Source organism: Ovis aries, chromosome X, assembly GCF_016772045.2.
Source record: "Ovis aries strain OAR_USU_Benz2616 breed Rambouillet chromosome X, ARS-UI_Ramb_v3.0, whole genome shotgun sequence".
Lineage (NCBI taxonomy): Eukaryota > Metazoa > Chordata > Mammalia > Artiodactyla > Bovidae > Ovis > Ovis aries.
In genome coordinates this window covers 134,929,797-134,945,100 of record NC_056080.1, presented here as the reverse complement: position 1 = coordinate 134,945,100, position 15,304 = coordinate 134,929,797, and the positions used below count along the sequence as shown (strand labels likewise).

The 15,304-nt window shown below is 37.7% G+C and overlaps 1 protein-coding gene across 1 annotated transcript; it reads right to left on the bottom strand.

Moving 5' to 3' along the window:
- Window positions 1–4,654: 4,654 nt before the first annotated feature.
- LOC114111330 (cAMP-dependent protein kinase inhibitor alpha) lies at window positions 4,655–5,085 on the bottom strand. Its single transcript, XM_060407975.1, has one exon. It carries the CDS (start codon window positions 4,959–4,961, stop codon window positions 4,731–4,733), a length of 231 nt encoding a protein of 76 aa, XP_060263958.1. The 5' UTR covers window positions 4,962–5,085; the 3' UTR covers window positions 4,655–4,730.
- Between the last annotated feature and the right edge of the window lie 10,219 nt (window positions 5,086–15,304).

The following is a 15,304-nucleotide window of genomic DNA, read 5'->3' as shown; positions in this document are numbered from 1 at the left end:
TTCCAGCTTGTACTTCATCCAGCCCAGCATTTCTCATGATGTACTGCGTTTTAAATACTTCTTTATCACAAACTATGTATTGGGGCCAATTACTATTATTTTACTGATTTTCTCACAATCACTTGCTTGCCTATTCAAACACTATTAGTGTACTTTAAATCATTATAACTGTATATTTTAGTTTGTGATAGGACGTCTTGCATTACTCTTATTCCAAAATGCCTATATATTATCACAAGGTTTTTTTTTTCTTTGAATAAACTTAAGAATTATTTTTCTAACATATAAATAAAAGAAAAATTGTACTGAAATTTACAGAGATTGTGTTAAATTGAAAGATTAATTTTTAGAGAATTATATTTTAAGTAATCCAATACAGAAATGTGAGATTTCCCCTTATTCAAATCTACTTATAAGTACTTTACTAAATTTTGCTTATAATCCCTTGCCTGAACTAATGCAATAATCCCCTATAACTCTTCTATCAATTCCAGTCTGATATGACAACTCTCCCAGATCAGTCTGCTAGAAGCAGAGCTCCCATTATAAAATTCTACTACTCAAACACTTTTGATGCCATCTGATAAAACTCTTTAGCCCATGCTTTTGTTTTTCGCTGAAATTTCATGGTTAAGGGAAATCTAATGCTATTGACCGTCAATGCATAAAATGATAAGAAGAATTTTTAAATTTTGGAATTCAGACCCAGATAGGAGGGGATATGTATGCTAATTTATCATGTAACAGACAAGATAAATACATTTGTACAGGAAAAAAGTCTACTCTTGTCAATTACTCAGACTATATTTAGACTCCAGACACTTGGACCTTTTTCTCATCTATTTCATCATTTCATCCTGTGAGTTAAGATGTCAACTGTTGAATTCGGTCAATTTCAAAATAATTTAAAATAAGTGAGGAGACTGAAGAGTTATGTAGAAACAGTATTTTTTACCTTTCCTTTTAGTGTGTGTGTGTGTGTGCTTGCTTAGTCACTCAGTCATGTGCAATTCTTTGCAACCCCATGGACTTAGCCCACCAGGCTCCTCTGTCTATGGAATTTTCCAGGCAAGAATACTGGATCAGGTTGTCATTTCCTACTCCAGGAGATCTTCTTGACCCAGTCTTGATGTACTCCTTTCCCAGTTTTGAACCAGTGCATTTTTCCATGTCTGATTCCAACTGTTGCTTCTTGATCTGCATATAGGCTTCTCAGAAGGCATGTAAGGTGGTCTGGTATTCCCCTCTCTTTAAGAATTTTCCACAGTTTGTTGTGATCCACACATTCAAAGGCTTTAGCATAGTCAATGACGCAGAAATATATGTTTGTTTGTTTGATTTTGGGGGGGAATTCTTTTGCATTTTCTATGATCAAATGTATGCTGGCAATTTGATACAGTCTGGACTTTATTTTTTGGGGCTTCTAAATCACTGCAGATGGTGACTGCAGCCATGAAATTAAAAGACACTTACTCCTTGGAAGAAAAGTTATGACCAACCTACATAGCATATTGAAAAGCAGAGACATTACTTTGCCAACAAAGGTCAGTCTAGTCAAGGCTATGGTTTTTCCAGTAGTCCTGTGTGGATGTGAGAGTTGGACTGTGAAGAAGGCTGAGCACTGAAGAATTGATGCTTTTGAACTGTGATGTTGGAGAAGACTCTTGAGAGTCCCTTGGACTGCAAGGAGGTCCAACCAGTCCCTCCTAAAGGAGATCAGTCCTGGGTGTTCTTTGGAAGGAATGATGCTAAAGCTGAAACTCCAGTACTTTGGCCACCTCATGCGAAGAGTTGACTCATTGGAAAAGACTCTGATGCTGGGAGGGATTGGGGGCAGAAGGAAAAGGGGATGACAGAGGATGAGATGGCTGGATGGCATCACCAACTAGATGGACGTGAGTCTGAGTGAACTCCTGGAGATGGAGATGGACAGGGGGGCCTGGCATGCTGGGATTCATGGGGTTGCAAAGAGTCAGACACGACTGAGCAACTGAACTGAACTGATGGGGTCACAATGAGTTGGACACAACTGAGCAACTGAACATCAACAAAGTTTTACATGACAAAAGGGCATCAGTGTGAAACCAGAACTGCAACTTGCTCACAGATTGATGATGATATCAGTTTGCATCCTGGGAGTATAAGCAGGAACCCCCAAGTACAATCTTTGATGTCTCACCCATGGAGTGGATGTGCAGCCTATGACCTATTCCCAGTTGAGGCTCCAGATGTGCGGTGTCGTGTGACTTCCCAGTGCTGTTTGATTCTGGATATTGACCAAAATCCAACTTGGTGATGTATCCTCTGCTGTTTCTATTTCTCTTTCTTTTAATATTAGTATATTGAAAGTAATCTAAATAATTTTATAATAAATATTTGTATATGAAAAGGTGAAAGTGAAAGTCACTCAGTCATGTCCAACTCTTTGTGATCCCATGGACTATACAGTCCATGAAATTCTCCAGGCCAGAATACTGGAGTGGGTAGCCTTTCCTTCTCCAGGGGATCTTCCCAACCCAGGGATCAAACCCAGGTCTCCTGCATTGCAGGTGGATTCTTTACCAGCTGACCCACAAGGGAAGCCCAAGAATGCTGGAGTGACTAGCCTATCCCTTCTCCAGTGGATCTTCCTGACCCAGGAATCAGATCAAAGTTTCCTGCATTGCAGGCAGATTCCTTACCAACTGAGCTATCAGGGAAGCCTATTTGTAAATAACGAGTGGCTTGTTAACAAATCCTTTGAACCTGAGATGAAAGTGAAGTTTCAGCAAAAAAAAAAAAAAATGGTACAAATGAACTTATTTACAAAACAGAAATCAAGTCATAGATAGATGTAGAAAATAATCTTTTGGTTCTGAGGGGGGAAAACAGGTGGAGGGACAAGTTGTGAGGTTGGGATTGATATATACACATTACTATATGTCAAATAGATACTGTAGAGCTCAGGGAACTCTAATCAATACTCTGTAATAATCAATATGGGAAAACAATTTTAAAAAGAGTGGATATAAGTATAACTGATTCACTTTGATGTACACCTAAAACTAATACAATATTTTAGTATTTCATTAGCAAAAACTAATCATATGGTCACAACAGAATGCAGAATTTATGGTAGTGAAATAGATAGCTATCTTTAGGTGACAACTCCACACTGTGAAAATATAGAAGCATAGATTCTTAGTAAAGTGTTACCCATTTCTGTCACAGTATCTTTCACCATGTTTATCAAGTGATGAAATTTGGGGGGGAGTTAACATATTATGGTTAAAATCTTATAATATTCATTATCTGAAATTCATACTTTGGCATGTGATCACCCTGTTTTGTGCACTAATTTTTCTTTTTTTTTTTTTTTTTGGCATATCACTGGTGCCTTATTTATTACCACTGAGAAATGATTTCATAATACTGACCAGAGTGATTACACAGCTCATAGAAACTTTCCATTTAAGAACCACAATGTCAAAACACAGCAGAGGCCATCAACAGTATTAATAAGGATTTTGTCAGCTTCTAATGATGATTATTATTGTATCAGATTGCAATTCACACTAATTATTAGTAAAAGTTTACAAACATTAAAAAGTGCATAATAACATTTGGATCTGATAGGGCTGAAAAAAGACATGAAAAATACAACACAAGGGCTTTACTTTTGTGATTGGTGTCCACATGATTGCAAGGTCATTTTCTCCATCTTTTTCAGCTCCATGGAGATAAGCTGTCCTCCAAATGTTAGTAGTATCATACAGCACTGTAAGAAATTTGATTCCAGAGAAGAAAATATTTCCAGTGCTTAGGATTATTTTCTATTCTCTTTCCCATATCCCCAGTTCTCAAAAATTCTCACAATTGGAAATGAAAATGTTAGTCGGAAAAAGTTCTCCATTTGGGAATAAGACAAAATTTGCAGACTGAACTCTGGTCTGTGCAGACACCAAACAGACTGAATTCAGGTAATATTCACATTAATGGATATTTTCAAATGTCTGTATAATAAGCAAAGGAGTCCTGATGAATCTGTTAGACTTAATTCATCAGCAGTGAATTAAGGGGACAGATTGTTTTAAAAAAATGTGTGTCCTATCTTGTGTACACCACCACGCTATGGAGCAGAATTTTTAGGCAGCCCTTTAAAAAATGAGTGGTATAAAAATTCACAGTAATGTGCATCATTTTTGTTTTTCATAAGCAATCGAAGAAGGGGGGCAGTGCTGAGCATCTATATTGTACATACAAAACAGTGTAAATAACAAAGCAGGAACACACAGATACATGATGCTAAAAACAGTACTTTCTGGATGGTTCTTTACTGGGTGAATACTCGGGCCAGAGATATTTAAACTCTGGGGTTCAACCAACCCTTTGCTATTAGACACAATTAAATCCTCTGACATTGTGAGGGGCCAGATGCTACAGGAAGAATCATCATCTAGATCACTGCTACTCTCTACAAGCATTTCATCATATGGTCAAGTGAAAGGATCCGTACAAAAATGACATCCAAACACAAGCCACATGATTTCAACCATTGCTAATGCCAGAGGTAGAGAAAAGTCTGTCTGCAGCCACAGCCTCTGCCCCCACTTTTAACATAACAAGCAGGTTCCTGCAAAGCAGTACAGCCATTTTCTTCTTCCCCTTTTCACTCTTGGAAATAAATGCATTCCAGCCAGGTCTGGAGATTGGAGACATCGTCAGGTGTTGAAGAAGGTCAAAGTGGAGTGTTAACTTTCAGATTTTGCTGCTTCTCCCTGGGCTTCCCCACTCTGTTCTGTTGAATTTCGCTGTGCATCTTCTTCCCCTTCTGTCTTGTTGATATCAAGACCTGCTAATTTCAAGGCTAATTCATTGCTGTTGCCACTTGCAGAGGAAACCAGGATATCATGTATTGCATTTCTTCTACCCGTTCTTCCTGAAGCAATAAAATCTGCATATGTAGTTTCCACATCAGTCATTGCTAACAAATATCCACATAGCAGGGGCTGATTGGAAACCTTCTTGTCCTCAATTCATTGGCTATCCTGGATTACTTTTTCTTGAATCAGACCTCCAGACTTCTACCAGAAACTGTTCCTTTGGAGATACCAGGCCTTCCCAGAAACTCAGAAAACTTCTCGGGCGCGATCGAGGCAGCGCACGTCCCAGGCGTCCGCTGCCCCGGGCTGCAGTGCCGCCGCGCCGGGCGCTGCGTGGTCAGTTCGGCTGGCCCCCACCTCACCTGCCAGCTGCTGCAGCCGCTGTGCACTAATTTTTCATGTGCAGATTTCTTGTCTCCCTGAACAGATTACATATTACCAAGGACAGATAATATGTAGCACAGAATAGGTGCTAAATATTATGAAATTCAATTGAATGCTGCTGCACTTCTGTAAACTCTGTAAGAGCTTATCACAATCCTTCACATGACAATTAAGCTCCTTAGCCTTTGCTGTTATTCTTCCCACCATCGAGTTACCTGCCTCTCCCCTCATATTGCCTAAATTAACCTAATCAGCTCTCTCAAAATCATTGAAAAGCTGAAGGATTTTCAAAGTCAGTTTGCTAAAATGAGCAAGAATCTTCATATGCTTAAATTAAAAGCCAGATTATAAATTATGTTAAATTTATGTGGAATAAGAACATATAGACATAGGTAATTCATGGCTGAAAATGAAGCTTTATGTCTAGAAAAATAAATGAACAAGAGAGAATAAGAATAGGGAATGGTTTCATTGATTCATAAGTGCCCATCTTAAAAATATAGTGACATCACTTATGTACGCTCTAGCCACTAATATCTTAAGCCACCAAAAACCATTATTTCAGTGCCTCAGTCCAGAAAAGTTATTTGTCATCTAATTCTAGACTATGATATGCCTCATTTAGCGCCGGAAATATTAGTTTGTGTCTGTCACACTGACATAATTATTAATATTCCTTTCATTATTAAAATGTACCTCACTTTAAAGAATAAATCATATGGTCACTCTAACCAGATCTCTCAAGTCCTCTTCCTGTCCTGGGTTATAGGTGGATACACCTGGGTCATACACCTGTGGTGGCTACTGAAGCTTTTCTGAAGCTTTTCAATTTGCCTATTACAATACTCTGCTGCTCTACTAGGTGACCTTTTCTGGAGCTACATTGTCTTCCATTTGAATAAACTGCTTGCTGTCACATGTAATAAGAGACTCTCTCACCCACCTATATGCTCACAGGTGTTTCACAAAGAATTCTGTGTTTTCAGATAGTATGCCTAGAAATTAGGTATGGAATTTTTCTCCTCATTTTCTCAAAATTGTCAGTCCTAATGTTCTCCCAGACCTAACTTATGTCCTCAAAACTTGCTCCAATATTTCCCTCAGAAAGCATAAGGATACACATTGAGATAAGAATCCTTGATTGGCTCTTTTGATATCTCATTGTCTACAAAATTGAAGTGAACATTGGATCTCCATTTGGAAAATTAGATTCCCCAATGTCTTTTTATAACTACTTTATGATGCCCCAATATTTTACAGAAATATGCCTTGCTTTTGAATTAGATTACTTTCAGAATTGAGATCTCCCCAGGTACTTCTCAATATCCTTTGTTCTATTTTGTTGCCTTTGTTCTGTTATTGTTTTGTTTAATTTTGCTATTTTTTTTTGTAATATGATTTTAAAACCGAAATATTTAAGTCTGAATTTGAGCTGAAGTCCTGAAATGTCAGATACCATATTCCAACAGTGGAAGTACACCAAGCAGAAGTTACAAATATTTCTGAATACTGGATTCAAGTTCCATTTTTTCTGTCTGTAAAAGAGGTTCGGGTGGTGGTGGTTTAGTCGCTAAGTCATGTCCAATTCTTGCAAACCCATGAACTATAGCCCGTCAGGATCTTCTGTCCATGAGATTCTCCAGGCAAGAATACTGGAGTGGGTTACCATTTCCTTCTCCAGGGGGTCTTCCCAACCCAGGAATCAACCCAGGTCTCCTGCATTGCAGGCAGATTCTTTCCCAACTGAGCTATAAGGGAAGCCCCATAAAAGAGGTTCTATAGTTTGATAAAAGATTGAGGGTTTAGGATATTTTTGAAAAGAGTTATTAATGTTTTCTGAATATCATCTTCTCAAAATAAAAGTAAAAGAGATGCTTGCCGCTCATCACAAGTTGAAGGAAAGAGTCTTCAACAGAATCACATTAACAGTTTTAAATGTGCTCCCTGGATCCTGATGAGTAGTGAATTGATGTTTGCTCATACCACCCAGACAATCAAAAAAGCAAGACTTATTGGCTGGTTGCTCTTAATGCACAGCAAAGAGAAATAGTTGTATTTGAAGAATATGTGTACTCCCAGTTTGTTGGGGAAAAGGACACATGAGTGTATTCTACAGAGCATATGTAGTCCACAGAGAAGAAAGAGGCAGCATGTGATTACTTCAAAATTGGCCAAGACAGGCCATGGGAAAGCAGCCCCCAATAAGGAGATAAATTGCCAGATTCTTATGTTTTGAAGAAGGAACCATAAAGAAAAAGTCAGAGGAGATACATTCACAAGCATCAGGAGGACTGTGAGATATTTCCATTTATGAGGTTGTCTCTGAAAAAGGTAATAAAGTATACCATTGGAAAAAAGAATTAAACACCTATGGGGAAATATCTGTTCCTTCTCATGGCAGTACAGTAAATTTACTCCTTTCCTGGTCTTTTTTCTCCTTTCATTCTACCTTTCTCTTACCATGAAGAACTCAAAAAGTTAACAAGATAGAGAAGGAGGAGGAAAAAAATGCAAGGTAGGAAAAAAGATGTATCTTTTCTATTCAAGCTAGAGAGTCTGGCAGCAGGTCTGAGCTGGGTAAAGAATGACACTTTGAATGAAGTTAATAGTTTTATTATTACATTGCTGAAGATATATTAATTACTAAAAATGTGACTCTTATTACTTAAAAGTAACCAGAGAACTTATGAAAATTCCCTTAATTTTTATCCAGGGGCAAGAAAAGAGCTCATCTGAGAGAATAAATTTGAAGAGGTCATAGAAAATAAAAACAAAGCTACTTTCTGATTATATCCTACAAGTTGTGTTTAACATATGCGTCAGTTACATGGTAATTATCTCTAAGTTAACTATTTTGTATATTACTCATTTTTGAATGATGATAAATCTATCTAGACCTAAAAACTGTAACAGTGTATGTGGACACCCCTTGTCTTTGTTCTCTATCAATTTGTCAATTGGAAAATAACTTATCAAATCTTTTGCGGGAAGTATTAGAAAGTAGTAGACAAAAGTGACTTTGAAATAGGAAACACTAGTATTTGTACCCTGGCTCCACAACTTTCTATGTGACTTTGGAGAGTTATTTCTATTTCTTCATTTGTAAAACTAGGGTGCTATTACTTAACTTATAGGATTGTGAGGATGAAGTGACAAGACACATACAGCAGGATGCATGAGATTCATATAGCATTGCATTAATGAATAAGATGATATGTTTAATTCATAGCCCAATTCTAAGTGTCTAATGGGTTTTATTAAGTTTATACTGAACCAAGAGAAGATCTGTTTTTGTCCCAACCTCATACTCTAAGAATCTTATATGAATAAGCACACACTGTTAAAAGATGCCATACTTTGTCCATCTATGCTTTGTGAGTTATAGCAATGTTTTCTTCAGTAACAAACAAACTCTAAAATTGTAGTGGCTTTTATTTATTTATTTCTTGTTGAAACAAGTGCTCAATGAATATTCATTGAATAAACTTTAAGATTTAGAAACTCAGTTTACTCTCATATGATGGTACTGCCATCCCATAGGGCCTTACAATCCTTCACTTTCTGCTAGAAGATAAAGAAATCAGAGTGAAAATAAATGTCTATTTCTTAACCACTTTTGTCTGGAAAGGACAGATATCACTTTCACTCACCTTTTTATGGCAAGGAACAAGGCTGTATTTATACATGAGTAGGGCAAATAATATAATTTTGGATGGACGGCTGCTTTCCAAATACAACACTACACTATGGCAAGAAGGTGGGTTTTTCAAGATAGCTCGTTGTCAGTCATGATTCAAGAAAATCGGAGGTACCAAGAGAATATTTAATGAAAAGATGGTCACAATAAGAGGACAGAAATGGCAAGGGTCTAACAGAAGAAGAGATTAGGAAGAGGTGGCAAGAATACACAGGAGAACTATACAAAAAAGGTCTTAGTGACTCAGATAACCACGATGTTGTGGTCACTCACTCACCTGGAGCAGAAATCCTGGCATGTGAAGTCAAGTGGGCTTTGGGAAGCATTACTATGAACAAAGCTACTGGAGGTGATAGAATTCCAGCTGAACTACTTGAAATCTTAAAAGATGATGCTGTTAAAGTGTTATACTAAATATGTATGGCAAAACCAATACAGTATTGTAAAGTAAAATGAAGTAAAAATTAAAAAAATAAATATGTCAGCAAATTTGGAAAACTCAGCAATGGCCACAGGACTGTAAAAAGTAAGTTTTCTTTCCAATCCCAAAGAAAATGGAAAATGTAGTCGTTCAGTCATGTCTGACTCTTTGCAACCCCATGGACTATAGCCCACCAGGCTCCTCTGTCCGTGGAATTCTCTAGGCTAGAATACTGGAATGGATTGCCATTCCCTTCTCCAGGGATCTTCCTAACCCAGGGATCAAACCTGGGTCTCCTGCATTGCAGGCAGATTCTTTACCATCTGAGCAATAAAGAATCTTCCAATTCCAAATAAGGGCAATGTCAAATAATGTTCAAACCACCATACAATTGCATTCATTTCATATGCTAGCATGGTAATGCTCAAAATCCTTCAAGTTAGGTTTTAACAGTATGTGAACCAAGGACTTTCAGATGTACCAGCTGGATTTAGAAAAGGCTGAAGAACCAGAGATCAAATTGTCAGCATCTGTTGGATCATAGAAAAAGCAAGGAAATCCCAGGAAAAAAAAAATTTACTTCTGCTTCATTGACTATGCTAAAACTGTTGATTGTGTGGATCACAACGAACTGTGGAAAATTCTTTAAAGAGATGGGATTATCAGACTACCTTCCCTGCCTCCTGAGAAATCTATATGCAGGTCAAGAAGCAACAGTTAGAACCGGACATGGAACAATGGACTGGTTCCAAATTGGGAAAGGAGTACATCAAGGCTGCTTATTTAACTTACATGCAGAGTACATTATACGAAAGTCTGAGCACCGAAGAATTAATGCTTTTGAGTTGTGGTGCTGGAGAAGACTCTTGAGAGTCCCTTGGACAGCAAGGAGATCAAATAGTCAATCCTAAAGGAAATCAACCCTGAATACTCATTGGAAGGCTGATACTGAAGCTGAATCTCCAATACTTTGGTCATCTGATGCAAAGAGTGGGCTCATTGGAAAAGACCCCAATGTTGGGAAAGATTGAGAACAGGAGGAGAAGGGGGTGACAAAGAATGAGATGGTTGGATGGCATCACTGACTCAATAAACATGAGTCTGAGCAAACTCCAGGAGACAGTGAAGGATACAAAAGCCTGGCATGCTGCAGTCAATGGAGTAGCAAAGAGTAGGTCATGACTTAGTGACTGAACAACAACATTGAGATGGATGAACCTAGAGCCTATTTTACAGAGTGAAATAAGTTATAAAGAGAAAACAAATATCACATATTAATGCATATGTATGTAATCTAGAAAGCTGGTACTGATGAGCCTATTTTCAGGGCAGCAGTGGAAATACAGACACAGAGAACCAACTTGTGGACACAGGAAGGGGGAAAGAGAGGGTGGGAAGAACGGAGACAGTAGCATGGAAACGTATACACTACCATATGTAACATAGATAGCCAGTGGGAATTTGCTATATGGCTCCAGGGAGCTCAGACTTGGGCTTTTTGACAACCTACAAGGTTTGGATGGGGTGGGAGGTGGGAAGGATGCTCAAGAGGGAGAGGACATATATATACTTATGGCTGATTCATGTCGATGTATTGCAGAAACAAACACAATATTATAAAGCAATTATACTTCAATTTTAAAAATAAAATGTGATGCTGTACCCTTTAGGGTACATACAAGTGTTATTCACCCTTCAATCCCCAGTCAACCATCATTTCCTCAATGAAATTATTTTTCTAACTCAAATATAATTATTATTACCTTACACCCTTCTTTTGAACTACACAGTAGTTATGGCCCTCAGAATTTAGCACCGTTAATATATGATGTTTGACAAAGGATATCTTCAGTTTTCTCTATTTATTCCTCTTTGGCCCAGCCACCTCATCCTTTCTGAAGCAATTAGTAGTTGTCCTCTGCTCTTCCCCAGAGTAGAATATTGGACACTGGGGTTCATCTTTGCTGTCATATCTTTTTGCCTTTGTATAGAGTTCATGAGGTTCTCATGGTTAGAATACTTGAGTGGTTTGCCATTTCCTCCTCCACTGGATCACATTTTCTCAGAACTCTCCACTAAGGCCTATCCAACTAGGGTGGCCCTATGCGGCATGACTCATAGCTTCATTAAGTTACACAAGCTCCTTCACCACGACAAGGCAGTGATCCATCAAGGGGTTTATATTTTATTCAGTTCAGTTCAGTCACTCAGTTGTATCCGATTCTTTGCGACCCCATGAACCACAGCACGCCAGACATCCCTATTCATCAGCAACTCCCGGAGTTCACCCAAACCCATGTCCATTGTGTCAGTGATGCCATCCAACCATCTAATCCTCCATTGTCCCCTTCTCCTCCTGCCCTAAATCTTTCCCAGCATCAGAGTCTTTTCAAATAAGTCAGCTCTTCGCATCACGTGGCCAAAGTATTGGAGTTTCAGCTTCAACATCAGGCCTTCTAATGAACACCCAGGACTGATCTCCTTTAGGATGGACTGGTTAGATCTCCTTGCAGTCCAAGGGATTCTCAAGAGTCTTCTCCAACACCACAATTCAAAAGCATCAATTCTTCTGCGTTCAGCTTTTTATAGTCCAACTCTCACATCCATACATGACCACTGGAAAAACCATAGCTTTGACTAGACAGACCTTCATGGACAAAGTAATGTCTCTACTTTTTAATATGCTGCCTAGGTTGGTCATAACTTTTCTTCCAAGGAGCAAACGTCTTTTAATTTCATGGCTGCAATCACCATCTGTAGTGATTTTGGAGCCTTCCAAAATAAAGTCAGCCACTGTTTCCACTGTTTCCCCATCTATTTGCCATGAAGTGATGGGACCAGATGCCCTGATCTTAGTTTTCTGAATGTTGAGCTTTTAGCCAACTTTTCACTCTCTTCTTTCACTTTCATCAAGAGGCTCTTTAGTTCATCTTCACTTTCTGCCATAAGGTTGGTTTCAGTATGTACTTATTAAGTTTATAAATTGTTGGAAGGAAGAACTAGGTACTTTCTCCATGCTTACATGGCATAAATAGCATTTAATTATGAAGAAACAAACAATAGGCTTTGCCTTCAAGGCATAATTTGTAAACATAAAGATTTATGCCTCTATGTAAAATTTATGATGCAGATGTGCCATAGAATTTTATGCTTATATAGAGAACACTTGGGAAACCTTTTTTAATTTTTTAAAAGAAACTATTGTGATAAAATACATATAATATTTACCATTTTAGACATTTTAAGTGTACAGCTTTGCTGCATTAAGTACGTTCACATTGTTGTACAACCGTTATCACCACCCATCTACAGAACTGTTTCATCATGCAAAACTGAAACTCCATACTCATTAAACAATAACTCTATATTTCTCTGCTCCCTATCCCCTCATAGTTACCATTATATTTTCTATAAGTTTGACTAATCTGGGTACTTCATATAAGTGGAATAATAACAAAGTGTGTCCTCATATGTCTAACTTATTTCACTTCACTTAATGTTAATTTATGTTGTAGCATTTGTCAGAATTTCATTGCTTTTTAAAGGCTGAATGGTAGTCCATTGTATGTATGTACCACATTTTAAAAATTGGACTATAATTGCTTTAAATGTCATGTTAGTTTCTCCTATACAACAAAGTGAAGCAGATTATATATATATATATATATATATATATATATATATATATATATATATATTCCCTCCGTTTAGGTCCTTCCTCCAACACCATCTATTCTCACCCATCTAAGTCTTCAAAAGCACTGAGCTGAGCTCTCAGTGCTATACAGCAGGTTCCCAATAGCTATCTATTTTACACATGGTAACGTATATATGTCAACCCTAATCTCCTGATTTGTCTCACTCTCCCCTTCCCCTCCATGTCCACATATGCATTCTCTTTGCGTCCTTATTCCTGCCCTGCATATAGGTTCATATATAGCATTTTTCTATTTATCCACATATATAAATTAATATGCTATATTTGTTTTCCTCTTTCTGAATTACATCACTTTGAATGACACTGTCTAGGTCCGTTCACATCTCTGCAATGACCCAATTCCATTCCTTTTTATGGCTTAGTAATATTTCATTGGATATATGTTCCACATCTTCTTTATCCATTTCTCTGTCAATGGACATTTAGGTCACTTCCATGTCCTGGCTATTGTAAATAGTGCTTCAATGCACAATGGGGTGCATGTGTCTTTTTGCATAATGGTCTTCTGTGGGTATATGCCCAGTAGCTGGATTATTGGGTCATATGGGAGTTCTATTTTTAGATTTGTAAGGAACTTTCATATTGTTCCCCATAGTGGCTACACCAATTTACATTCCAATGAGCAATGCTAGAGGGTTCCCTTTTATCCACACCCTCTCCATCATTTATTGTTTGTAGATTTTTTGATGATGACCAATTTGACTGGTATGAGGTGATACCTCATTGTAGTTTTGATTTGCATTTCTATAACAATTAATGATACTGAGCATCTTTTCTTGTGTTTGTTGGCCATCTGTATATCTTCTTTGGAGACATGTCTCTTTAAGTCTTCTGCCAATTTTTTGATTGACATGTTTGTTTTGTTATCGAGTTGCATGAGCTATTTTATATTTTCGAGATTAATCTGTTGTTAGTTGCTTCATTTGCAAGTATTTTCTCCCATTCTGAAGATTATTTTCATCTTGGTCATGGTTTCCTTTGCGTGCAGAAGTTTTTAAGTTTAATTATGTCACATTTATTTATTTTTGTTTTTATTTTTCTTACTCTAGGAGATGGGTCAAATAAGACCTTGCTGTAATTTATGTCAAAGAGTGTTCTTCCTATGTTTTCCTCTAAGAGTTTTATAGTGTCTTAGCCATGGCAATTAGAGAAAAAAAATCAACAAGTAATACAAATTCGAAAGGTAGTAAAACTGGCACTCTTTGCAGATGACATGGTAATATACATCACATTTGGTTTATCCATTAATCAACATTTGAGTTGTTTGAAAATTTTAGCTGTTTTGAATAATGCTACTTTGAACATTCATAAATAGCTGTTCCAGTTCCTGATTTCAATTATTTTTGTATATACCCATAAGCAGAATTGCTTTATCTTTCCTTGGATGAAAAGTTATGACCAACCTAGATAGCATATTCAAAAGCAGAGACATTACTTTGCCGACTAAGCTCTGTCTAGTCAAGGCTATGGTTTTTCCAGTAGTCATGTATGGATGTGAGAGTTGGAATGTGAAGAAGGCTGAGCAACGAAGAATTGATGCTTTTGAACTGTGGTGTTGGAGAAGGCTCTTGAGAGTCCCTTGGACTGCAAGGAGATCCAACCAGTCCATTCTGAAGGAGATCAACCCTGGGATTTCTTTGGAAGGAGTGATGCTAAAGCTGAAACTCCAGTACTTTGGCCACCTCATGAGAAGAGTTGACTCATTGGAAAAGACTCTGATGCTGGGAGGGATTGGGGGCAGGAGGAGAAGGGGATGACAGAGGATGAGATGGCTGGATGGCATCATGGACTCGATGGACGTGAGTCTGAGTGAACTCCAGGAGTTGGTGATGGACAGGGAGGCCTGGCGTGCTGCGATTCATGGGGTTGCAAAGAGTCAGACATGACTGAGCAACTGAACTGAACTGAACTGAACTGCACCATAATTTTATTTTTAATTTTTGAGTAACCACCATACTATATTAAGACTTCCAAAACTATGTTGAATAATAGTGGTGAAAGCGGATATGCTTGTCTTGCTCCTGATCTTAGAGGAAATGGTTTCAGTTTTTCACCATTGAGAATGATGTTTGCTGTAGGTTTATCCCATTTTACATTTCAATGGGAAACATGTTTTAAGTCCTGTTTATAATAAAAAGAAATTTGGAGTTTGGTAAAGGTTATCAGACTGTCTCAGTCATGTAGAATAGATGAAAAAGGATCAAAGACAAAATTCTATTTTC

Coding starts and splice junctions, on each gene's coding strand:
- LOC114111330 (XM_060407975.1), bottom strand. CDS start 4,961: ATGACTGATGTGGAAACTACATATGCAGATTTTATTGCTTCAGGAAGA.